General features: G+C 39.4%; 2 protein-coding genes across 2 annotated transcripts in view; one reads left to right on the top strand and one right to left on the bottom strand.

Moving 5' to 3' along the window:
• MED12L (mediator complex subunit 12L) overlaps positions 1–26,067 on the top strand; it is a 300,557-nt gene that overhangs the window by 190,184 nt on the left and 84,306 nt on the right. Inside the window, exons 16-18 of the mRNA XM_075268816.1 lie at positions 14,695–14,842; positions 21,253–21,365; positions 24,054–24,197. Of these exons, the coding sequence (XP_075124917.1) occupies positions 14,695–14,842; positions 21,253–21,365; positions 24,054–24,197 (405 nt within the window). The remainder of the gene's footprint in view (positions 1–14,694; positions 14,843–21,252; positions 21,366–24,053; positions 24,198–26,067) is intronic.
• On the bottom strand, positions 875–24,054 carry P2RY12 (purinergic receptor P2Y12). The gene is made up of 3 exons (XM_075268807.1): positions 23,974–24,054; positions 9,412–9,705; positions 875–1,981 (listed from the first exon to the last, which is right to left on the bottom strand). The coding sequence occupies exons 2-3, from the start codon at positions 9,422–9,424 to the stop codon at positions 939–941; spliced, it is 1,056 nt and encodes a 351-aa protein (XP_075124908.1). The 5' UTR covers positions 9,425–9,705; positions 23,974–24,054; the 3' UTR covers positions 875–938.

The raw sequence follows: 26,067 nt of genomic DNA, 5'->3' as shown, positions 1-26,067 counted from the left end.
TTTGCCAAAGATTGAGGTGAAGCTGTTGGGTCTATTTTAGAGAGTGCATAAGAGGTCAAGTACCATCTGTGTAGTATTTTATATTATAGTTCCTGATAGATTGCTCAGGATGAAGATGGGTTATTCTATAGGTTTTAAGCCATATTTCGCTTTTCAAGCTGTTTTTCTGCCATATATGACATTTCAGGGCCAGCTCAGAACTGGAAATGAACGAATATCCCATTAGAAAATTACATAATACAAAATAGTAATAGAAACTATCACTATGAACACAGTCATCCATGTAGTCAACATTGTTACTATGAATTACTATAAATGCCAAGAAGAATTTGGCTAGGCCCTATCTTGTATCTATCCTCCTATTTGGTGACCTGGTTTTGTTTGTTAACATCTTAGTAGACTTCAGGTCTATCAAGACACCTCACCTCTGTCCTTATGGACATTATTAACCCATTCAATGTTTAACAATGCTGATATATAATTTCTATATAGATTAGATGTTATGGAATGACTGTACAATATGCATGTTTGAGAAAACATAAATGAGTATAGCATTACCCTTTAGAACTAGAAAGACAATGAAATTCCTTGGAACAGAATCATGGGATAGACAAGCAGAATGCACAAAGTAAATCATTTCAGTCTTTGGTCCTAGCTAGGCGCTCCTTCACCCTCACCAAAGATCACGTTTGTTGCCTTAGCACTTCATCTAGTTTTCCTGACCCCTCTCCTCCGTCTCTAACTATGCCCCTAAGTACTGTGCGTTGTCCATGTTATTTATAATTATAATCCTCTATACAGTATTTCTGAAAATAACCTTTTCCATATGTATCTGTTTCTGTATACTACATATTACATTATTTAACCCACTACTAGTATATTTATATTCATACTTAGAGTTCCACTATATAAGACTACCAAGTTCATTGCTGGATAGTTCATATCTTAGTTTCAGTATTATTTATGTTGTATCGTTTTGTTGCCTTCCTGCGTGTATGTGCTGACAAACACGCACTCTTTCTCCTCCACATGGTGATCAATGAATTTCGGAATGATCTGCAGAGGAAAAAGTAGATAAAGGGGTCCAAGCAGGCATTTAAGGATGAAAAGAACAAAGTGCTCTCTTTGACATAGAACAGAGTATAATGAGCCGAGCAGCGGAACCCATGGCGGGTCTGACTTAATGTATAAGGAATCCTTGCGAAATGATATGGGACAAAACAAACGAAGAACACCCCAATGATGATAAACACCTTCACATTGACTCTTTTTCTACATTGGGTTTGTTCCGTTCTAGTCCTTTTATATGACTGAAATAGCTTTTTAGTGATCAGAAGATAGCATACCACTATGATAGCAAATGTTACCCAAAAGATGATCTGACATGTGTAGTTCACAATTTCATGCCAAATGAGCCCAAAATTAGATTTCAGGTTTGCACAGCTCCGAACACTTTTAGGTGTTAATGTCTTGTTGGTTAAGATCATATTGGGTAGCGAGAGAAAAAACATGATGATCCATATGGCAGCTGACAAGATCTTGGCCGAAAGTAGATTCTTCGTACAGGAGTTGTCAAAAGGTTTTATAGTTTTCTTATATCGATCGATAGTGATAAGGCCAAGGAAAATAATACTTATGTACATAGTGAAATAGAAAACCACTGAGGTAAATCTACAAGCAAATCCTTTCAGTGGCCAAAGTCCAAGTCTTGCATCTCCAAGAATCTTGAATGGAAAAGTCATGATCATTAAAGTATCAGATATGACTGAGTTTTTTAGAAAAATGATGAAATTAGATTTACTTGGTAACTGGAAAAACACAACAATCGCTAAGCCATTCATCATGGATCCAGCAATGAAGAGAATCGAGTAGGCCACAGGGAAGACCACTTGGTTGATCCGGCTGTCTCGAGAGCATGTGATGTTACCGCCATGACTAGTAATATTGGGTTGCTTTAAGGTTGTTGCGAGAGCTCCATAACCTAAAAGAAAATAAACAGAGCATCCAAAAATTAATTTGGTTTTGAGGAACATTGTAAATTTAAAGCAATCCTCTATGACAGAAATAATATGTAAGGCTGATAGAAATTCTAGGTAAGCTTTATAGGTTTGGGACATGATTTTGAGTATCCCTATGTTGTTGTTTTTTTCTTCCACACAATACTTCAAAAACAGATTCAAGAACAGACATCCCATAATCCTACCATTATATACAGTCACATAGGGAACTAGTAGGAAAGGGGCACATTGTCACCCTACAAATAGTACCTTGTAGTCCATGAGATTGCATGTAAAACACTGTGCTAATGAATTTGATGGCAAACACTACGAATTCATTCTTTGATAAATAACATGAAAAATGTGAGACCCACTGCAGATCCAGGGGTCATATTTGATTGTTATAATAGGGGCATTCTAATCATTGTATTAGAACTTCACTGCTATCTCACAAGTTGCTTGTCCAAAAAGATACAAGACTAGGAAATTAGTTTGAGTAATATAATCCAAGTGCCATTTATTCAAGCTATGTAAACCCAAAGGCAAATGAAGTTGTTTCCTTATAGAATAATTCAGACTGTGGTTGCCTGTTATAGTCAAGAGTGAAGTGCTAGTCCTATATTCTATCTGTGAAGTATCACACTATTCTACATGCTGCATTGTTTATTATTCCCGTTATCAGTGTTGGATTGGACTGCCTATAAAACTCATCCTCGGGTCCACTGTACAGCTAACTGCAAATACTACTGTTTCCAAATTTGCACCAACACACATTTTTTAGTAGTAGCCTGCTACCTAGACTTTACTTCTCACTGTGTCTGTCCTGGGGTTCTGGCAGTGGGCTGCTCATTGGCCTATGCAAAGATTTTCTTGGCTAAGTAAGCTAGGGATATGTGCCAGGCAGCAGCAAGACACTGCAAGGTGGTTCTTGACTGAGACATCCACAAAAAGTTGAGAAGGTGGGGGCCCATGGAGGGAAGATATTGACCAGCCTGCTTGTATTTGCATCTAGAAGTCATCTTCTTGACCACTATATAATAATAAACGGAATGGTTTTTTTAAATAGTTTACCCAGTTTCTTATATGAAAGCTTAGGCTGGTTGAGATGCGGTTAGCTGCGTAGCAGTAATACAATGAGTGCACTGTGCTGTGAACGGCTTGTGTAGGGGGAGGGCTGGAGGACCTGAATATATAGATGTGTGTGTGTGTGTGTGTGTGTATGTGTGTGTATATACAGTCCTATGAAAAAGTTTGGGCACCCCTATTAATCTTAATCATTTTTAGTTCTAAATATTTTGGTGTTTGCAACAGCCATTTGTTTGATATATCTAATAACTGATGGACACAGTAATATTTCAGGATTGAAATGAGGTTTATTGTACTAACAGAAAATGTGCAATATGCATTAAACCAAAATTTGACCGGTGCAAAAGTATGGGCACCTCAACAGAAAAGTGACATTAATATTTAGTAGATCCTCCTTTTGCAAAGATAACAGCCTCTAGTCGCTTCCTGTAGCTTTTAATCAGTTCCTGGATCCTGGATAAAGGTATTTTGGACAAACAATTCAAGTTCAGTTAAGTTAGATGGTCGCCGAGCATGGACAGCCCGCTTCAAATCATCCCCCAGATGTTCAATGATATTCAGGTCTGGGGACTGGGATGGCCATTCCAGAACATTGTAATTGTTCCTCTGCATGAATGCCTGAGTTGATTTGGAGCGGTGTTTTGGATCATTGTCTTGCTGAAATATCCATCCCCGGCGTAACTTCAACTTCGTCACTGATTCTTGAACATTATTCTCAAGAATCTGCTGATACTGAGTGGAATCCATGCGACCCTCAAGTTTAACAAGATTCCCGATGCCGGCATTGGCCACACAGCCCCAAAGCATGATGGAACCGCCACCAAATTTTACAGTGGGTAGCATGTGTTTTTCTTGGAATGCTGTTTCTTTTTGGACGCCATGCATAACGCCTTTTTTTATAACCAAACAACTCAATTTTTGTTTCCAAAATGAAGCTGCCTTGTCCAAATGTGCTTTTTCATACCTCAGGCAACTCTATTTGTGGCGTACGTGCAGAAACGGCTTCTTTCTCATCACTCTCCCATACAGCTTCTATTTGTGCAAAGTGCGCTGTATAGTTGACCGATGCACAGTGACACCATCTGCAGCAAGATGATGCTGCAGCTCTTTGGAGGTGGTCTGTGGATTGTCCTTGACTGTTCTCACCATTCTTCTTCTCTGCCTTTCTGATATTTTTCTTGGCCTGCCACTTCTGGGCTTAACAAGAACTGTCCCTGTGGTCTTCCATTTCCTTACTATGTTCCTCACAGTGGAAACTGACAGGTTAAATCTCTGAGACAACGTTTTGTATCCTTCCCCTGAACAACTATGTTGAACAATCTTTGTTTTCAGATCATTTGAGAGCGGGCTGTCCATGTTCGGCGACCATCAAACTTAACTGAACTTGAATTGTTTTGTAGAAAGAAATGGTCCAAAATACCTTCATCCAGGATCCAGGAACTGATTAAAAGCTACAGGAAGCGACTAGAGGCTGTTATCTTTGCAAAAGGAGGATGTACTAAATATTAATGTCACTTTTCTGTTGAGGTGCCCATATTTTTGCACCGGTCAAATTTTGGTTTAATGCATATTGCGCATTTTCTGTTAGTACAATAAACCTCATTTCAATCCTGAAATATTACTGTGTCCATCAGTTATTAGATATATCAAACTGAAATGGCTGTTGCAAACACCAAAATATTTAGAACTAAAAATGATTAAGATTAATAGGGGTGCCCAAACTTTTTCATAGGACTGTATATGTATATGTATATATATATATATATATATATATATATATATATATATATATTTGTATGACAGGTAGACACAACCTTGAAGGATAGAGGATACATTGGTGCTTGGTGGGGTCTGACGGCAAAGACTCCTACTGATCCTGATTGTTTTATCCCTGTTGTGAATGCAATGTTCGCCACAGACACCTCCTCCCTGCTCTATTCGTTTCAATGGCAGCGCCACTCTGAAATGAATAGGTGACTAGTGATAACTCATGATAAGAGAGTGAATATTTCATAGGCACAGGGGATATTAAGATCAGTGTAGTATACACCGGCCCTGATGAATACCTCCTATAAGTATTGCTACATGATGGTATGAGGTGCTCTATTTATTTGTTTTTATTCTTTTTTTTTTTTATGATACAATATCCCAACCATCTCGGGAATAAAGGTACTTTTCAGAACTAAGAGAATTTAAGTGAACAAGAAATAGATTGTTTTATATAGGAACTGACAATATCCTGTAGGTTCACCACATAAACCATCACCAATAAACTTCATTATTTTTTTTTAAATACTTTACAAAACTTTTCAATGGTATGCAAAAGCCATATGAAAAGGCCAACACGTGAGAGGCAGTCGAGAAGGTAGTACAGTACATCAGAGCAAACAAGGTGTCTTGTTGGCTTTAATGTACTGTATGCATCTCTCTCCCTGTATGTTTTATTGCAGGAATAGAAGAAAGAGGAAGAATTTTTATTGATACTTGGTGATACCGCAGCGACATTCTTATCTACTTTTTTGCATTTATAAAGACTGTGATTGATTATAAACTGCTGAGCTCTACCATATTGAATACAGGGGGACCACTGACATCTTATCTTCTCACATGTGTTGGAGATCAGTCTCGGAGTGATACTTTGCACTTCTCTTCTATTTTGCATATCATTGAAAAGTTTTGTAAAATGTTTAAAAAAATAATGAAGTTTATTGGTGACACATTGTGGTGAACCTACAGGATATTGTGAGTTTCTATATAAAAACATCTCTTTCCTGTTCTCTTAAATTCACAAAACTTTTAATAATAAGTTTACCGTACAAGCAGCATTATAAAATTAGCTCAATAAGGCGCTCTTATCTGATAACAGAGGGATTCATTGTGTGGTTGCGGTTTTTAGACTTTTGTGGAGGGCCACGTTATATTTTTTATTCAGCAAATTATTTTTAATGATTTTAGAATCTACTTGTGTACATTACATAATATGTTCAAATTCCAAAAACTTAAAACTTAAGGCGGAAAGAGAAGGGAAAAAGGCAAGGAAGAGAAATTGCTGTATATTCTACTACATGTAATATTAACCTAAAACCTCTTACTAGAAATAAGTGACAAACACCATTTGTCTGAGGGATGAGAATTAAAGAGAGCCAGTTTAGCTGAGTAGAATTACCTTTGCAACTGAGTTTCATTTCAATGACTTGTCCCACTATGGACAATTACCCCCTATCCATATATGAGGGGATATGTCAGATTTTTGGGAACCTAACTACTGGGACTCCTGAGTAAACAGGAGGTGTCTATTTCCCATAGGTTCCCCATATAAATGGAGTGCTGGTGTGCATGTCTTCATTCACTTCTACTGGGAGGAATGCAATCTCCAGCAGCCATAGGATAGATCATCAATTTAAGTTCAGGGGGGTTTGGACACCAGGGACCTGCATAGATTCTATTCAAGTGAATTAAGTTAAACTGCAATACCAAGTAAAATCTCTATATGAATATATGGTGCTGTGCTTGGTACATAGTGAAGAGGGCTCTGAATTGTAGATAGGTCATTAATTATTACGCACAGAACACTACTGTAAGTTCAGTACTAATAATAATGACATCTTAGCTCTCACATCTACTATTATTTTTATTAGATTCTTTTCCTAGGGCTCTTTCGCACAGGTCAATTTCAGGCTCTTAACACAAGCTGATCAGTCATATAATAAGTTGATCTGACCTTTACACTTCTGCATGTATGAGGGACTCTCGCCCATGTGGTTACATATTGTCAGTAGGACCTTCTTTGTTTACATGGGGAGATGTTCTGACGCACTATGGTCATTTTTAATCTGGCATAAAAATGTGATCAAATCTCCTTGTTTCTTGGTTGACTGATGTCCTGGTTACATGGGGCAGGCAATAATCAGCCTGTACTATATAAAAGGGCTCATAAGTGATCATGAATATTACTACGTTATGACCTTGTATGCCTTCTGAGCTCTATTAAGCCCTACCAGAGCCTATAATGTCATAGAGGCATACTGAGATTTTTTTTCTGCAAGATTCTATGTGATTGGATATCATATTGCAGGGTATTTCTTCTCAAGGAGAGTGTCTTAGCTCTGCACATGCATAATAGATTATTATTTTTCCCACAATATAAAATAGTTCAGTTTCTCTACAACTTTAATTTTACACAGATCCCTATAAATAGTGGAAATTCCCTTCTAAATATTACTTTCATCATTTAGAAAATGTATTTTATAGTATCTGCCATATGTAAGTGACCGAGGACATCGACATTGAAGTGTCTTTTTTTGGAAAGACAAATTCTTAAAGGACTTTCACATGGAAGTATTTTGGTCCGTATTCTGTAAGCCAAAATCAGAAGTGAAAAATACCCAAAAAAGCCTCTACAAACAGAAGATCTTTGGGGGTGCCGGCTGTCAGACCTTCACCTATCTAATATTGATGACTTATCCCATTATCATAATCCTGGAAAACATTAACCAAATAAATTTAAAATAATCATTTCACTCTTTCAGATAAAATGTAAAACTTACAGATATGGAACGTTTTCAATAAATTTGGACCAATGTTTCATAAGGCAGCTCAATATGCTTAAAGGGGTCATCCGGCCAATGGTCCCTCTCATCATGCAGGACATACTGCTCAGCCAATCACTGATGAGCATTTCCTGTATGCTGAGAAGGGTTAGAACATATAGTGTTGTAACCAGTTATCTCCATTTAGTCCCATAGATAGTGAATGGAGAGGTAATGGAGAAAATGCAGAGGAAGCACAAGAAAAACACAGCAAAAAAAGTTCGTAATTTTCAAAGCTTTTCTGTTGCATTTGACATTTCCCACCGCATATATGTCTATGGGAAAAATGCTGTTTCTGCCGGTAAAATTAACATGCTGTGTTTTTCAAAAAATCTGTCTTAGAAAATTCAGCATTTCTGAAGCATTTTTTCCACTCTGTTTGGATGAGATTATACAAAAACTCATTCACTCTGCTGGAACTGAAAATCGTTTTTCTCCGCCGTGTTTCCACAATGTGAAGCCTTAGCCTGCAACTAATTTGTCATTCAGGTTTCTAGAAAAACTGCTGGACAACCCCTATGGATGCTATGATAAAAAGTGAAGTATAGAAATATTGAAAATACCCTTTATTTTTTTAATTTGGGAGATTTATGATTAAAGAGAAGCTGATGGATGCATTTGCGACATCAAACCACCAGCTGGTCTTTATGGAGCCATGGTTTAGTGACCCATATTTTTCCCTATAGTATGTTTGTTCATGGCAGGAGTGTCTCATGGAAAAAAAAACCAACTTATGTCAAGTTTATACGCTGTTCTCCAAAAAATCCAGGGCATCATGCTTCAGTTACAATGATCATTCACCAGACGTTGAGCACTGTCCTGGCTTCAGTGGCCAACTGCACATATATTGGGAGCATCAGCAGTGAGTTCAATAAAAAACATTTGACTCATCTTTTGGTAAGTATTAAGGCATAACATCTAGTACAGACAGGCATAATATATTGAAATTTGAAACACTAAACCGCTGGTCCATAAAGATATATTGGTGGTTTAGTATCCCAAATTCACCTAATAGGTTCCTTTTAAGTAAGGCCTAGTTCACATGGGGCCAAAGGGGTGGATTTTGACAGCGGAATCCACGTCATAATCCGCCCCTTTACAATGGTGGTCTATGGAGAACACTAGCGTTCTTTTTTCCGCTATCGGCAGCTGCCGATAGTGGAAAAAAAGAAGCGAGCTGCCCTTTCTTCAGGCGGAAGCCGCGACTCGCTGAGCCGTGACTTCCGCCTGGCAGCCGCAACCTCCAGCGTCGGCCCATTCATTTGAGCCGACTTTGGGGTGGGGGAAGCTGCGACTGCGACATCGTGGCAGGCGGGTTTTGACCATATTTTGACTTGGCTCCCCCGAATCAAAATATGGTCAAAATCCGCCCCACCGCCCCCCGTGTGAAGGAGCCCTAACTTTAATTGTATGGACTATCACTAGTATTTGGATATAGAAAGCTCTATAGCATGCACCAATCAGAGACGCGGCATCAGTCAGTTTCCTCCTAAATACTAGATACTATCTACTATGATGGATCATTTCCATGTGGTTAGAATTGAGTAACCAGAATTAAGTTGTAGGAAATTGAGTTATTAGATAATAAAGAAAAGAAGACTTCTGGTCACCCAAATTTTCCAATACACGAGTACACTAAACCAAATATACTGTGACTTAGCGTTTGTCTAAAACTCCATGTTTCCTACATCAGCCAAGAATTTTACTTTAGATTTTGTAGTGATAGTAAATTCACCCACCTGAATAGTCCATGGTTACAGTTTTTGCTGTCTTGTTGGAACAATTCTGCTAAGCCAGTCACGGATTCAGGATTTTTCCCTTTGTTTTCATCCAGAAAGCCATAACGTAAATGTTGTCTAAAGAGTCTTCCATAGAAATAACCAGAGTTTAGTTCTTCAAGCACAGAGCGACTACTTCAGGATTTAATCATATGTGAGGCGTGTATCCTATAGAATTGTATGGGACTGTAAAAGTTTATCTTTTAGTTTCTGTTCCAGATGAAGACATACATACTTCTGCTTTTACGAACTTAGCTGAAAAAAAAAAAAAAAATTGAGAAAGTTCCTTAATATTTAGAACATCCCATGTGCAATTGTATGCCATGCTAAATAAATCAGGATGCACAAATAATATTCACAACCAACCAGATTAAGGTTATTGGAAACCCTTGGGGGAAAAGTATGGTGGGACCCCACATAATATATATATCTTAAGTAACTGCACCATCTGTAGTTGGGAGTATTAGATATAGAATAGACTTATCCTTATAATAAGGTCCTGAGTATGAGATCAGTGAGGGTCCAACACCCATCATCTCCTGTTCTTAGCACATCATAGCCCCAAGCAAGCAATACCGTACACTGTGTAGTGTGGCCCAGCAATGCTGTTATAGCTCAGCTCCCATTTAGGCGCTGTTCACATGGGGCAAGAGGGGGTGGATTTTGGCGCGAAATCCACGTCATAATCCACCCCCTCACAATGGTGGTCTATGTAGACCGCTAGCGTCCTTTTTTTCTGCTAGCGGCAAAAAGAAAGGAGCTGCCCTTCAGGCGTATTCTTTCTTCTACAATCATATAGTACCTCTAGGGACAAAACGAGCCCTTGCACTGGTGGGTACCCTGAAATGTAATTTTATTTTATTTTTTTTACCATATCATTACACCATAAAACAATGACAGGCTAAAGTTTCATATTTGTGAGGAACATAGTCTTTGAACTTTGCTGGATCCAGTGCAAAGAATTGGCATAGATGTCTTGATTAGAATGTATGCACAATGTCTGTAGGTTGCAGCACAAGTTCTTTCTGCTTATAAATTCTATCCAATTAATAGAGACCAATGCACAATACTTTATTATGAAGGTACACCCCAGGCTAGAGAAGAGTTAATGGCAGATGCTCTCTGCTTTGTTTACATACTTGGCTTCATATGTTTACTTTGAAACAGTAATTAAATTGAGCAAATATCCATTTATACAGTAATCCCCTCTCTATAAATATTGATGTGTATGCTCATCTTGAAACCATTTAGTGAAGTCTGTATTCTAATTAATATTCTTCCAAAATAAAATGTCACCATTTGGTTAACAAAATTGTGTTCAAGCGCTATGAACATAACACTATAGTATCTAAACTGTACACACTGTATACAATATGCTGTATAAAATGAAATTACAATCTTTCAAGGATCTGCAATGTCGGTGCTCAACTGCTGCGGCTAACACTAAGGGGGCGTTCACACTACCGCTGGCAAGCCACCCCCTATCCAGGTTCTCCGAGATTGAGGACATAAACCCCTGGGTGGACAGCAGTAGCAGTGTGAACGCCCACTAACCTTTACAAAATGTTTTCAGAAAAAAAAAGTTCTCTCAGATCTCCTGTTTATTTTAGCAAATACATGTCTTACCCACAACTCATGATGCATATTTTCCAAAAACTCACCATTGGTTATGGCTCTATTATTTCTCCTGAAAATCTATTATTAAAGAGGATCCTTCATCACCTCCACCAAGTCCAGCTGTTCACATCATTTAATAGACGCTGCACTACTGATTCTGACTCTTAGATTTTTTTCCGTAGCCCCCACTGCTCCAGAGCAATAAGTGCAGCTAGTTTTGATGCCTGATATACTATTTAGATTCTATACTGTCAAGTTTTGTCAGGCAGGAGCAGACAAGGCGTGCGATTCTGAATTCTGAGCCCCTCCACCTCCAATTGCTTCTCTGAATCACAGCCCCTTGACTGCTCTTGCCTGACACTGCCCATCTGACAGTACCTACCCTACAGACCCTGCATATTAGGCACCAAAACTAGCTGCACCAAAACTAGGCACCAAAACTAGCTGCAATGGGCTACAGAAAATATTCCAACTATACTGGAATCCATGGCGGCGCCTATTAACAGATAGTAAAAACTGGATTTGGTGGAGGTGATGGAAGAGACTCTTTAAGTTGAAAACTTGTGCAATATCTCTAAAGGGATGGGTCTCCAATTGATCAATGTAAGAACACAGCCAGTTGAAGATGACCAGTTGTCAATGCATTCATATATTTCTTGGAAGAAATAAGTGGAATGGAACGCAACCGAGTTCCCAGAAATAATGCTTCATAACCATTTCATGGGGAGCACTAGACTTACAGTACTAAAGCAGATATGTCAGGAGAGCTGACAGGTTTTCTCTTAGAGCTTCATGCGTGGTCACTTGTCAGCAGGCGGCTTCTGTATTAGATTTATTAGGATCCCAACTTCCAGTTTTCAACCAGTTTAATTTTTATTAAATGTCTGAGTGACATCCATAAAAAAAAACATCAACAACATCCATGTGTTACTCAAGCATAAAGTAATGTCAGCTCAAGCATTGATGTGCATTGATGTGCATTGGACAAATAGATACAAAGTTGACGCCAACTTCTGTTTTATGGGAGACCATAGCATTCCCCCCCCCCTCTCACAAGCTGTGTGCTATATTTCTTCTACTGCTGGGTATTCATTCTGATCAAAATCTTATAAAGGCAATTATAAGAAAATCCTTTCAGCTTAATCTACTAATAAAATTTAGACTAAAGGGAATGGGTGGCTTCAGTAATATGACTCATATAATGAAATGTGACACAGGGTGCAACAGGAAGAGGATGGCAAAAAATCTCTCTGCCCCATACTGAATCTTTAACATTTTTATGCATCACTTCTCTAAATACGCCCATACTATACTTAATATTTGCATTGACCGCAATAACTCAGTTACACTTATATGTGTTGTGCAATGTCCTGTAACTGATGTATTAAAGTGACATCACCGCCAATTGCTTGACTTATTGTATAAAATGGTTTTAGGAGGGAATGATTTGTCTTTGACAACACTTTCACTGATATCTTTTTCTTGAGAAATTTAAGCTGTACACACTCTGATAATGCTTATGAGTCAACTGTTTTCATCTTATGGTAGCTGAATATATGTGTCTTAACCATTTTAGAATTTCAGGATAAAAAACTGCTGTCTGTAAATGCTGTAATCTCAACCAGGAAGGTTGTTGCCATGAAAATTTCAAGTAGTAGGCAGATACATCTTCATTTAAAAATTAAATAATCTCAGGAACAGTGGCGTAACCAGCAAAGACTAGGCCCCCAGCAAATTTTTGACTTGGGCCTCCCACGGCATAGCGCCCCCTTTCCTGGTCCCCACACAGTATAACACTCCAATTACACAAAGTATAATGTCCCAAAATGGCCTCCAGACAGTATACTGTCCCATAGCGGTCCCTCCAAACATGATGTAAATGTTCCAAAGCGGCCTGTCCGTACAGTATAATATCCAACAGTGGCCCCTGCACACAGTATTATGTCCCACCATGGCCCCTGCACACACTATTATGCTCCATAGCGGCCCCAGCACACACTATTATGCCCCATAATGGCTTCTGCACACAGTATTATGCCCCATAGTTGCCCCTACACAAAGTATTATGCCCCATTGTGGACCACCTATGAACAATTATTACACACTGGAGTCTTTTCAGATCCCAGAGTATAATAATTGGAGACTCAGGGAAGGATGCAAACATAAAAAACAATGGTACCTATCCTTGGTTCCAGCGCACTCCATGCTAGTTTCCGCTCTCTTCAATGTTGGTACACACCTCACGTGAGCCTTCCTGGCATCACAGCACATAATGATGCCGGCGTGGCCCACATAATGTCTGGGACATCACCAAAGAGGCCCAAAGACTGCCTGCAAATGCCGGAGTGCAGGAAAGGTGAGTAACACTGTTTTTTATGTTCTCTCACCTCCCCTGAGCCTCTGATCATTATTACCGATCCCCACTTCTGCTCAGACACCTCTGCTTCCATTTCTGCTCTCCAGGGGGCTCCAGCAACTTGACATGGGACAGAAGGGGAATCAAAGGCAGCCGTGAGCAGGAGTGGGGACTGATCAGTAAATAGGGTCCAATACCTGCTGAGGTTATCCAACAGGTAACGGCCTATTGAGAATTAAAAAAAAAAAAAAAAAAAAAAAAAAAAAGCAGAGTCCCACCAGCCTAAGGCCCTGCAGCAGCTGCTACCGTGGTATTTACGCCACTGCTCAGGAGCTATAGTCTTCTGGCCCTTCTATATACTGTCATTCTGGGGAGTGATTCTATTGCTTTGAGAAAAATGGATCGAACATTTTGAAATCCATCATTCTAGACCTTTCTTTCTCCTGTCCAGAGTTGGGATGGCATCTACACTTTAGATAATCCTTTACATGGTTTATGACATCAAGAGAAATACTAAATAAACTAGTAATAACTGCTTTACAGAATGTGTTACTATTTTTTATTGCTTTGTGTTTTAGTCTTAGCAACAAGGGAGACCCATTGATAAAGTTTATGAAATCTTACTTTTAGTCCGCTCAGTGTTATCTTAAGTAAACCATTTAACAATTTACTGGAAGATAAATTTGTAATTCATTTACTAGCTGGATCTAAACTCCTTGTTCACACTTTCCGGAACAACCAGACTCCTGCATCAATAGTAACATGCATAAAAGTAACTACCAGGGTAGTAGACCTAGCAGACGTCCAACAACTAATGGGTCCATTTCCACTGAAACCTACGGTGACTAGTGGAAACTTTGATGGTGGAAGGGGATGTGGAAAACTGAATGTGCCTCCATTACATCATTTCTTATTATTATGCCTGCATGTGACATCATTATAGTTACTTTTCTCTGTGATGTCAGAGTGTACTCTGCGCTGTGATTTCACTATGTAAATTATCCTTGTACGGTCACCTCACTGTATGCATATGGTACTGTACACCATGTATACATGGTACTGCAAGGACACTGGGTGTGTTATTTCTGTGCTGTGACATTTACTGTGTATACTATCTCTGTACATTGCTATGTGCATTATCTCAGTTCTGTAACATACCATGTATGCTGCTGTTGATTGTATGAAAGAAACCAAACTACAAACCTGTCTGCAATGTTGTAACAATGACTGTGTGACTAGTTTGTTAAATTAACCCCTATTTTCACTTACAGGAAGCGTCCTCAAGTCATGAATGTAACCAGAGAATGATCCTACTATATGGAGTAGGTCGAGAGAGAGATGAAGCCAGACATCAACTTCGGAAACTTACCAAAGATCTCTTAAAGATCCTGAATACAAATGGCACAAGTGAATCTGTTGGTAAGTCCTTTTATTGGATACATTCATGTAGCCATATATGTATCAGAAGGGAAAGTAACAATAGGAAGCGCTGGTTACTAGAGATGAGCGAACAGTGAAATATTCGATATTCGTTTCGAATAGCCCATCAATATTTGACTAAAGAATGAATATTGAATCCCATTATAGTCTATGGGGAAAAAAAGCTTAGTTTCAGGGGAAGCCACTATTAGACTCAGGAGAGTCACTAACTCCACTATTACACCTCAGCAAATGATGACAACTTCTCTGGAATGCAGCTGGAACAGCAGGGGAAGCATGTCTGGGGGCATCTAACATGCCCAAGTCCCTGCATTATGCCACTAATAATGCAGGAGCTGACTTTTTCCCATAGGAATGTATTGACCAGCGTTGATTTGCCGAATGCCATACAGTGTACAGCATTTGACCGATAAACACTGGTTCTGCCAGAGGCTCATCTGTGAGGAGGCGGAGTCTAAGATCAGTCCACAGCAGTCTCCATTGTGGTTCAATCTGAGGTATAGCAGAGTTGACACAGCTCTGCTACATCTCAGATGTAGAAGTGTTCAGCGCACAGTTCTGCTACATCTCGGAACACAATGGAGACTGCTGTGGTCTGATCTTAGACTCCACCTCCTCACAGATGAGCCTCCAGCAGAACCAGCATTGATTGGTCGAATGCTTTACACTATATGGCATTCGGCCAATCAACGCTGATCAATGCATTCCAATGGGAAGAAGTCAGCTCCCGCTCAGCTCTGCTATACCTGAGATGTAGCAGAGATGTGCGCTCAACGCTGCTACATCTGAGATGTAGCAGCGCTATGTAAACTCTACTATACCTGATATGTAGCAGAGCTGTGTTAACTCTGCTACATCTGAGATCGGACCACAATGGAGACTGCTGTGGATCGATCTTAGACTCCACCTCCTCCGGCAGAACCAGCGTTGATTGGCCGAATGCTGTAAACTGTATGGCATTCGGCCAATCAACGCTGGGCATTGCATTCCTATGAGAAATTCAGCTCCCGCATAACGCAAGCTGACAGGGATCCTGACTAGCATATAATGGGCTGCCATGAGATAGAGCCCCAAAGAGCTGTTTGAGTAACATTCCTACCTAAATAAAGGTAATCCCTAGCTAACCCTGCCTGTACATCTATCCCTGTCTCACATTCACATAGTTCACAGTCTCATATGAACCGAATCTGAAATCCACCATTCATATACAGTGGAGGTCACGTCATTTAGCCAGCCAATTACTTTTTCCGAATTTTTTTTCGATGCCTACATTGTTGTAGTTCCAGTCCCACCTCCCCTGCGCAGTTATTGGTGCAAAAAATGCGCCAGGGAAGGTGGGAGGGGATACAAATTTTTAGTGCATTTGCTGCGTGGTATTTGATTGAAATCGAATATCTCGAACAGCCTGATATTCAATCGAATACCAATTCGATCGAACACCATTCACTCATTTCTACTGGTTAACATTTATACATTCACTAGTGTTGTGATTTCCATTCTACAACTTGCTGGTATTATATAGGACTGCTACATAAAACACTTACATAGGGTTCTGATGTCTAAAAATATCTATTTTAAGATAAGGGATGAGACTCAGTTTGCTCTTTGACATAGTTTAAAGGGCTGTTGATGAGTGTCAATTACAACCTCAATTCACCTCCTTATGATATATAAGTGTTTGTTACTGTACACCATGCCACACATTGCATATCATATATAGAATGTTCTTGTAATCTGCATTTTTTACTGTATTATTCTGGTTATTCTCAAGTATAGTACATATAATGTGTAAGGTTAAGGTATTGTATGCCAACTGATAGGATGGTAGGGGCACTAAAATATAACCATCGGGGCCACACGGTGGCTCAGTGGTTAGCACTGCAGCCTTGCAGCGCTGGAGTCCTGGTGTTCAAATCCCACCAAGGGAAAAAAACCATCTGCAAGGAGTTTGTATGTTCTCCCCGTGTTTGCATGGATTTCCATCCCATATTCCAAAAAAGACGTACTGATAGGGAAAAATGTACATTGTGAGCTCTATGTGGGGCTCACAATCTACATTATAAAAAAAAAATAAAAATAAAAATAAAATATAACCATCAAATCTCCAAACCAGCATTTCTCAAAGTTCCTAAGCCAAATGCCCCTTAAATTGTGTGAATTGTAGAAAAATAGACCCAAAATTATGATGATTAAAATTGCCTGATTAGTACAATGCAGGCACCCTGTAGATGTGACAGGTCCAATTTTAACACATTGCTGGGGCCAGATTCATAAGTGCCCAACCCCCACCTCCTAACTATCAGAGAACACAAAGACAGGCAAGTGTGACGGAGCAAGCAATGCGCCACCATGAATATTTTTGTGTTGAGCTATGAGCCTAACCCTGCCCATGTCCCCTTTGACACTTGCATTTCTACTTAGTCCCTTTGTCCCCCAAAACAGTAATGGTATCCTACAATTTATAACACACAGTGATGATGCCTCTTTACTGCCCACCACATAGTATAATGTCCCCTACGTGGTCCCACACACACACTATATATATATATATATATATATATATATATATATATATATATATATATATATACTTCTGTGGTCCCACACACTATATAGTGTTCCTTACATGGCTTCATACAATATAATGTCCTCTAAGTGACTCCACACAATATAATGTCTCTTAATGACCCCTATACAATATAATGCCCCAACATAGTATAATGCCCTCTTAGTGGCTTCTCTCACCGTATAATGCCAACTTAGTACCCCTGACACAATATAATACCTCCTTAGAGGCCCATTACATAGTCTAATGCCCCCCAATATAATACATACAAATAAAAGAAAACCAATAACAGCTAGCCTTGTTCCCATGAAGCTGTCTGGGGACCCCAGCTCTAATGCTATCACCTTTGTAGTCTGAAAAGTCCAAGGACCTATGTCATCTGATGGGCACTGTCACCCCAAGTATTTTAGTGTCTTGTTTATCAAAACTCTTCTAGCCGTTCCAAAGGTATAAGTGCAAATTTTGGTCTACTGGCCAAATGGTTGGTAACACTGTGCTTCCTATAGGGAGGGGTCTCTGTGTGCTGTCATACAGCGATACTGCCAACTTTGCTTTTATTTAGAATGAAACAAAGGATTAAAATTCTCAGGATATCAGCGCTTAATGTGTGTCACTTGGTCTTCTTTAAATGCTGGCTGTATTGCATGATCCAGGATGGCTGACCGTGGACAGATCCATGCTGCTATAGGGCCATGGCCCTGCCCTGGGATCCCCATAGGAGAGGTTGAGAAGCTAAGTCCTACACTACTAACACTAATGGTTGACTCTCTTTAAACCGTGTACTCTTCACTATCTCTACTGACTTCCACACTGATGATAACCAATACCTTTCTGGTTTATATTACATTTCAGATACATTATCCTTATACACTTTATTATCTTGGATACACACATTACATTTGGTGTGAATTGATATTTAAGTTGTGCATATTCCTCCATCCATCATAATTGTCAATACCAGCTATAAAGCCAGTGTTTACAGTGCACCTTACATGGTATATTGCACAGGATATATATACAAGAAAGTATTGACTTCAATAGGCTTGTAGAAGCAGATACCACATTAATAATACTGACAGCAATATATAGTGAGTTACATATCTAGGGTAAAACTGAAGACATGAAGCTGAAGCAAATATTAAGGGGAATTTAGATAAGATTGCCATAGGATACACCGGTCTGCATGGCCCTGTACACTGAAGTAGTTTACATAGAAATCATTAAGCATAACCGTATTATTGGGACTCTAATTTTTGCTGAATCAAAACTTACCCATCTGGTTGTTCGGAGGTAACAGAGGCTCAATTCAACTATATACCGCCCACACCCTTACAGTCATTGAAGCGGTATATTCTGTGGTTCAGTTAGCTTGGTGTTTCATGGAATAATGAATGCAATTTTCTTAATACACTACTGTTAGTTAAGGTTAAAGAAGCAAATAGCTATGAGCATTATCAAACTCTGTCTTCATAGTTTGACAGAAATATACTACAGATATATGTTCCCTTACCTTTCCTCTTGACTGGGCACCTGGAGTGTCAGGAGATAATAAGCTTTTCAAGACAATTCTATGATATTATATCACAAAATAATATTTCTAGCCACCCCCTTCTCTGTTCATCAGCAGTTACAGAAAAGAAGGCTGTCTTTGCTATTACAATGAGCAAGTCTGCCAGCCTCCACAATATACATCATGCCCCAAAACAGGAAGAGGAGGGAGGAGAGGGTGATAAGTGTCCAGGGGAAGAACCAGCCTGGAAAGTCAAGGTTCTGAACATGCAGAACCTGGGTCAGAAGCCTGTAAGTTTCAGTCCCCAGATACCCTGTATGGGGGAGGGGGGGGGGGGCGCGCGCAAATCTAGAAATTTCCAATTTTACCATTATCTTGATATTCTAAAGCCGGTATAGCCCTCCCTCTGCTTTTTCTCTCACAGCAGACTCGTGTAGCCTTTGGATAGTCACGTCTTACATGTGCTTCACACTAGAACATTTACAGAACATTAGTGACATTGTAGAGAACAGATGTCCCTTTATATAGTGTTTCATAGTGCACTGGTTGTCTTAAGATCCATGTGCTGAAGAAGCTAATGATATTACTCCGCATAGACTAATTATTCTGAAATTAAGCCAAAGCAACAACATGCGTCCCAATGAACCTATCTGTTTTCTAATGTTTAACAGAACAAATATCCCAAATAAACCTAGACTGTGATCGCGAGGACGGGTGTTTTATCTGTTATTCTATAATAAATCCTTCTCTACCAATGAAGAATATACCAAGGCAATATACTACTACGCAGAGATCTGTACAAGACCATCATGAGATCAACAAGGCCACTTCTTTAGGAACTGTGGGTCTACTGGAAACTAAAATAGCGGCATTTTGAAAGACCCTTTCCTGTGTGTAACCTTTCCTGCTATCAGTGTTAGGATGGTTCTACTTACGAAACATATGAGTTCACTATTAGTGACACTAAACTAGTGCAAGCAATGCAGTCTGTTCATATTAAGGTTACTAGAGATTTGGCGGTTCAAGTCCCCAATAATCAGGACATGGCTTGGGTGGCCACAATATATATGGCTTCATACGGTGCCTATTCACATGAATGGACAACCCTGGTATACATGTTCACTTTGAGTCCTCAGGACTAGGAGTCAGTCTTCATGGCAGCTCCTAATGCTATCTAGTAGATAGGAGTTTACATGACATGAAATATGAATGAGATACTGAGGATTAGGGTAGTCATTATTTGTAGTGATTGAAATTCTGTATTGTAGTACAAGTCACGTCCTGTTTAAATAGATTGTACAGTATGTACAATTGTACATGTTATGTGGAGGCATTTTGAATGCATTATATTCTAGAGCAACATTGACAATTTTGCTGGTTGTCATTGGAAACACATAAGAAGCGAGGCCAGCAAGGTGGTTTTGTGGTAAATACTGTTGATTTGGGTTCGAATCCAGCCCTGTGTTTGTGTGGGTTTCCTCCCATAAAGAAATTCTAATAGGGAATTTAGATGGTGAGCGCTACTTGATGAAAATATCTGTAGCGCTGCAGAATATGTTGGTGCTGTATGAGTAAGTCTACGGTTACACCTGCATTGGGTGACCATTTGGGGATTCTGTTCCCCATTCCACTTAAAAAATGCAAGCAGGACTTTTCTTTTTGCATGTTTCGGGCAGAAATCCTGGAGACCCCAGTATAGTTTGAGGTTCCGCAGGTAACCGCTTTTTAAGTTGACTGGGTTTCTGTTTTTTGGGTCCCCAAGCAGACCTGACAAATAGAAAACTCAATGCAGATGTGAACCTAGCATGGGTAAAATAAAAATTAATAAAACTCTAACAGATCCCTAACAGCATGGCTGGGATAATGCAGTGAATGAGCTATTACCTCACTATGATAACTTTCTGGTTCCTAATGTTCTGGTTACGCTTCCCATAATGCACATCACTAGGCCATGTTAAGTAGTGGCGGAAATGGGCAGTCGAGGGTACCCGTGTATGGTCAGTATATGGGCCCCAGAAGCTTTTCATGAACAATTTCCATAAGTACCTCTAAATTTCCCGAAGTAATAGTGATCTCCTATGTGCAAGCTAATAGAAGGCAGCTACTGTATATGGTGGTATTGTGCTTAGGTCGCTTATATCATACAGTATGTTCACTGCTCATCAGTGTGAATGGCATTGTGGATAGAAACAGCTGATCTGATGGGCTGATATGTACGACATCTAAAAGCAATGTCACAAACAATGGTATCTTCATTTTGGGAATGTACACTGTGTATGGTGAATAACATATCACCTCTTTTACGTTTCATAGGTGATGATGGACGGATGAGAAAAAGCAAGCAAGAGACATTTCCAAATCTGGAAAGCACGTTTTCTAGACTGCAGCATTTATCCTACTTTGATCAACATCACGTAACATCTCAGGTATATTCATTACTATCTTATGTTCATGCAATATGGGTCCTGCAATTTATTGGTGTAAAGTGCACATAGGAATATAGAAATTAACTTCCTTCAATGGTTTCATATTTCACCTTCGGGTACATTTATATATGGGACAGTACAGCAAGAAGGTTAGTAATAAATTGGATCATTTTATTGTGGAATGTCACTATTAAAAGGATTCCCCCCAATACATATTTCATACTGATGACCTATTTACATGATAGGATAGGTCATCAAAATCTGATCTGTAAGGGTGCAACACTTGGAGCCTGCACAGATAAACTATTCCAGCAGCCTCCCGGCACTGAAAGCTGCTGCAGTGGATAGGGATAGCATACAGTCTACTGTTAGTTAAGGCTGGTCTTACACGACTGTATTGAATGTACGGTCCGCAAGTTGCTGATCGGCAACATAGGCTCCGCAGATGTCTGTGTCCTGCCGCACTCGCCCATAGAGTTCTATGGGCGAGTCCGTGCAGTGCCACAATTCACGGCCATTACGGACATGTCCTATAAATTGCGGACCACGGTTGCGGCCTGGCCACACCACGGATAAAATATCCGATGGTGCAAGAGGCCACATTGAATATAATGTGTCCGCAATTGAAAACCCTCAATTGCAAACCATTTGCGGACTTACATTATGGCCGTGTAAGACCAGCCTAAGTAATAGGAACTGCAGTGTCCCAGAACCATCTTTATACACTGGATGAGGCTGCAGCTCTACTCCTACTTCTTAAACTGCATGTGCTCCCCGTCCACTATAACAACTTCCAGTGCTTGGAGGCTGCTGTAACAGCTGATTTGTTTGTTTTCTTGGTGTCCGCCTCCACAGATCAGATACTGATGTCTTATTCATCAATATAGTTCATGCACTAGGGACCGAAAAACCCCTTTAGACTAATGCTCTATGTAGCGTCCTGCAGTAAAAAAGCGCTGTGGGAAAAAACGCAGCAGCAACACATTGCGGTTTTCCCCCAGCCGTTTTTACATAAAGTTTGCAGCGGTTTCCTCCGTGGACTTTCTGCTACAATTATACCTATAGGGAAACCCTATACCTATAGGGAATCCCACCTGCGGCTCGCTACTTGAGCCCCATGTTGCTGTTTTGTTTTTTTTGTTGCAGATTTTGCTGCAGTTTTTTGAGCCAGGAGTGGCTTATATTTCCCATTCCTGTTGAACCACTCCTGGCTTTGGCTCAAGAAACAGCAGCAAAATCTGCAACAAAACCCCCCCAGCTTTTCCACAATGTGGAGCTTTAGCCTAAAGGTGCCCATAAATATAAGAAACAGCTGACAGAACCACCAATTTAGGCAGGTTTAGCCAATACTCTTATGTGTATAGGGGGCTCCTGGCTCTTCCAACAGATATAAGAGAAATGGCTCCTTCCATTATAAACACTTGCAAACTTGGCCAAAATGAGTGCATGTGTATGGGGGATTAGGTACCTGCTATTTACAATGTGACTGTTATGAGTCTGGCAAGCTGAGGATGTTTGCACCACTCATTCATGTGGAAACTCATGAAAACTATCCTTCCTTATTGCCCTGTAAGTAATACCATTTAGCAACAAGTGATGTGGAGCTTTTTAAGTGGGGCACCAAGATACATATATTATAAATGAGTTGCCACCAAACCCTGTTAACATGGAAACACATTAATATGTTTAATATATTATATATATTATATACTATATGTTTATTATATCACTAGTCTACACAATATAACATTTATAACATTTTGTACAATCCAAGCCACTGTAGTAGCAATACACCTTAATTGACATTCAGCATCTCTGTAGCACACAGTGGACCTGTTCTATAATTATATCTATCCATATACAGTATGTATCACATAGAGGCATATTCAGACACTGCAGATAAGTTGAAGACATTTAGACTGAAATTTGATTGCATATATCAGACAAGGCTGCTGTAACACATGCCTGGTTTCCTGCAAACTCTCTGTGTGAACGTATACATACAGATTGTTTTATAATGTAACCACCTATAGCAAATTCTATTAGTATCTCTCAAACAGATGTACATGAAGGAGCGAGTTACTGCTTCATTAAATGTATGATATGAAAAATATTGTTGCAAAAAAAAAAAAAAAAAGAAATGACAATGAATTACAATCTAGGTCATGCAACACATTATAGGTCAGTGCAACATATGCAAAAAAGTATCCATAAATCTGTAGGCAACAGGTAAAGCAATAAAAACTATTCAAGGCTTAACAGTTCTGTGCACCTGACAATGTTGTAAAAGGGTCCATGCAAAGGATCGGCAGATTTTAGGACGACATATAACACATGTACATGTTACATTTTTATGGACTAACTTATAAAATGTTCTGTCTCATTGTGTTAACAAAATATCATATGCTATGTAAGGCTTATAGGTATCCAACAACATGCACAATTTATCAGAATTAAACAAAAATTTTAATAAATAAAAATAAATATATAATATATATATATATATATATATATATATATATATATATATATATATATATATATATATATGAAAGAAACTTTCAGTCTTAAGATTTTGCTGAGTTACTCCAGAAGGAGATATATTTACCTAAGACACGCCGTGTTCCTGTGATGTAAAGTGATTAGTCGTTGAGAAATGTCGCCTCTGAGCTTTGGTTGTATTCACAGATATCTTGTAATGTGCTGGAACAAATTACAAGCTTCGCTTCTGGGACTTCTTACCATCTTCCCTTGGCTCACCATGTCCAACTTATATTTGATTTAATGGAGCCTGCCCTCAACATCAATGGACTGATTGATTTTGCTGTACAGGTAACAACAGAGACTTCTCTCAGGCGAATGTTGTTCTTGGGTGAATGGTGATACCGGAAAACTGTGTTGTTCCAAGGCAGTAAATAATAGCAGCCTAGCACTGGAGATTGTCTTATTAAACAGACTGTGCCTGGAGCCAGACATTAATCTCATTGTGTTACCATGCAAATAGAGCAGTTCTATAGAAATCCTGTGTTCTTTTAGATACACTGCACAGGCGTGGAAACTTTCAGATATCTGGCTTCTAATAATTGGTCTGGTCATTTTAATGGACGGGGGTAAAACAATTACTGATGTGTTATAAAAGCTTGCTACACGACTAGCGGAAACAGCCTTAATGGTTTCATGTTCTCTGGGCTGCACATGGGTTACTGTACATGCCACATGCATTATTAAAAACATGTCAAAATAGAAATGTATTGGCCACCTATTTCTAGGGGAACAAAGGTATTGTATTCTGTAATGTGTATGTAGCCATAGTCATAAAATACAGACACTTAGCTGAATATAGTATAAAATATTCATATCAGCTTTAACCCTGTAGTTTACCACTTTCTTGACATTTATGTCACTCACCTTGATAACATTAGTGCACCTACATATAACATTTCAGTTGCAAGGAGATCAATATGATGAGTAAACCATGGTTCAGGCATACTAGAATAGCAAGGAAATGTCTGTGCCTAGTGGGTCAAACACATTTTCATTCTAAGGCCAGGGCCCCACAGGTCGGAAACGCCACAATTTGCCCGGAGCAGAAATGCTGTGGGAAAAATCGTGGCATTTTACAGTAAGTGTAAAGTGGATGGGATTCTAGCGACTCCCATGCCCACTTTGCAGTAAAACCCATGGTACAAACCCGTGTGGTTTTGGAAATCGCTGCATATCAATTATATCTATGGAAACGCCTGCGGTTTTCCTATAGATATAATTGTAACAGAAAGTCTGCAGAGGGAAACTCCACAAACTTTCTGGTTAAAGTGCTAAGGGAAGAACCGCAATGCGTTGCTGTTGCGGGTTTTTCCCGCAGTCTAAAAAGCAAAAGGACATTTGTATTGATAAACAGAATCATATAGAAATAACTTGGGGAAGAAAAGCTTGGGATATTTTGAAACTCACTTCAGAGAAAAACACTAAATAAAGCCAAAACCCCATGTGGTGTAAACGCCACTTTGTGGTAAAATACGTTCAGCATGTTAATTATACCTACAGAAACACCGGCAGTTTTCCTATAGGTGTAATTGAAGCAGAAAGGAAGGCGCTGCAAGAAGAACTGTGATGCGTTGCCGCCGTGCTTTTTCCTGCAGCACTGTTTTGCTGCGGGATGCCCCGCGGTGTCTTAGCCATAGGTTAAATCCCCACATAATGCAAATGCAGCATTTTTGACTTCTGTGCAAACATGTGGGGAAAAACTGTATTTTACAGTACCAGCAAAGTGAATGAGATTTCATTAATCTCATCCACACATTGCAGAAAGAAAGAACTACGGAAAAGCTGTGTTTTGAAATCCGTAGCATGTTATTTTTAGACATTGTACTCTATATACTGTATATTCAATAGGGGAAGAAACAGTGGACATAAACAGCTGAGGGCAACTGCACAAGAATAGTTGTGAGCCCCTTCTTTTCCAGTATCTCAGTACTATCTTTATGTCTCTCTGACAATACACTAGTAAACTTTAGCCATGAAGTCCATTATCTTAGCCATTAACCACAATCTAATAGACAGTAGAAGGCTGCTAAGGTAATGGGGCCCCCTGACAGGCTGTGCAGCCGCACAAGTTGCACCAATTGTATGTTCATCCCTGTGTCCCGGTCAGTTTTGCAGTGATAATATCAAATAGACAACTTAGTTGACTTTTCCACTTTAG

Source organism: Leptodactylus fuscus, chromosome 3 (genome assembly GCF_031893055.1).
Source record: "Leptodactylus fuscus isolate aLepFus1 chromosome 3, aLepFus1.hap2, whole genome shotgun sequence".
Lineage (NCBI taxonomy): Eukaryota > Metazoa > Chordata > Amphibia > Anura > Leptodactylidae > Leptodactylus > Leptodactylus fuscus.
The sequence above is the reverse complement of the archived record's forward strand: the minus strand, read 5'-3'. Positions and strand labels throughout refer to the sequence as shown.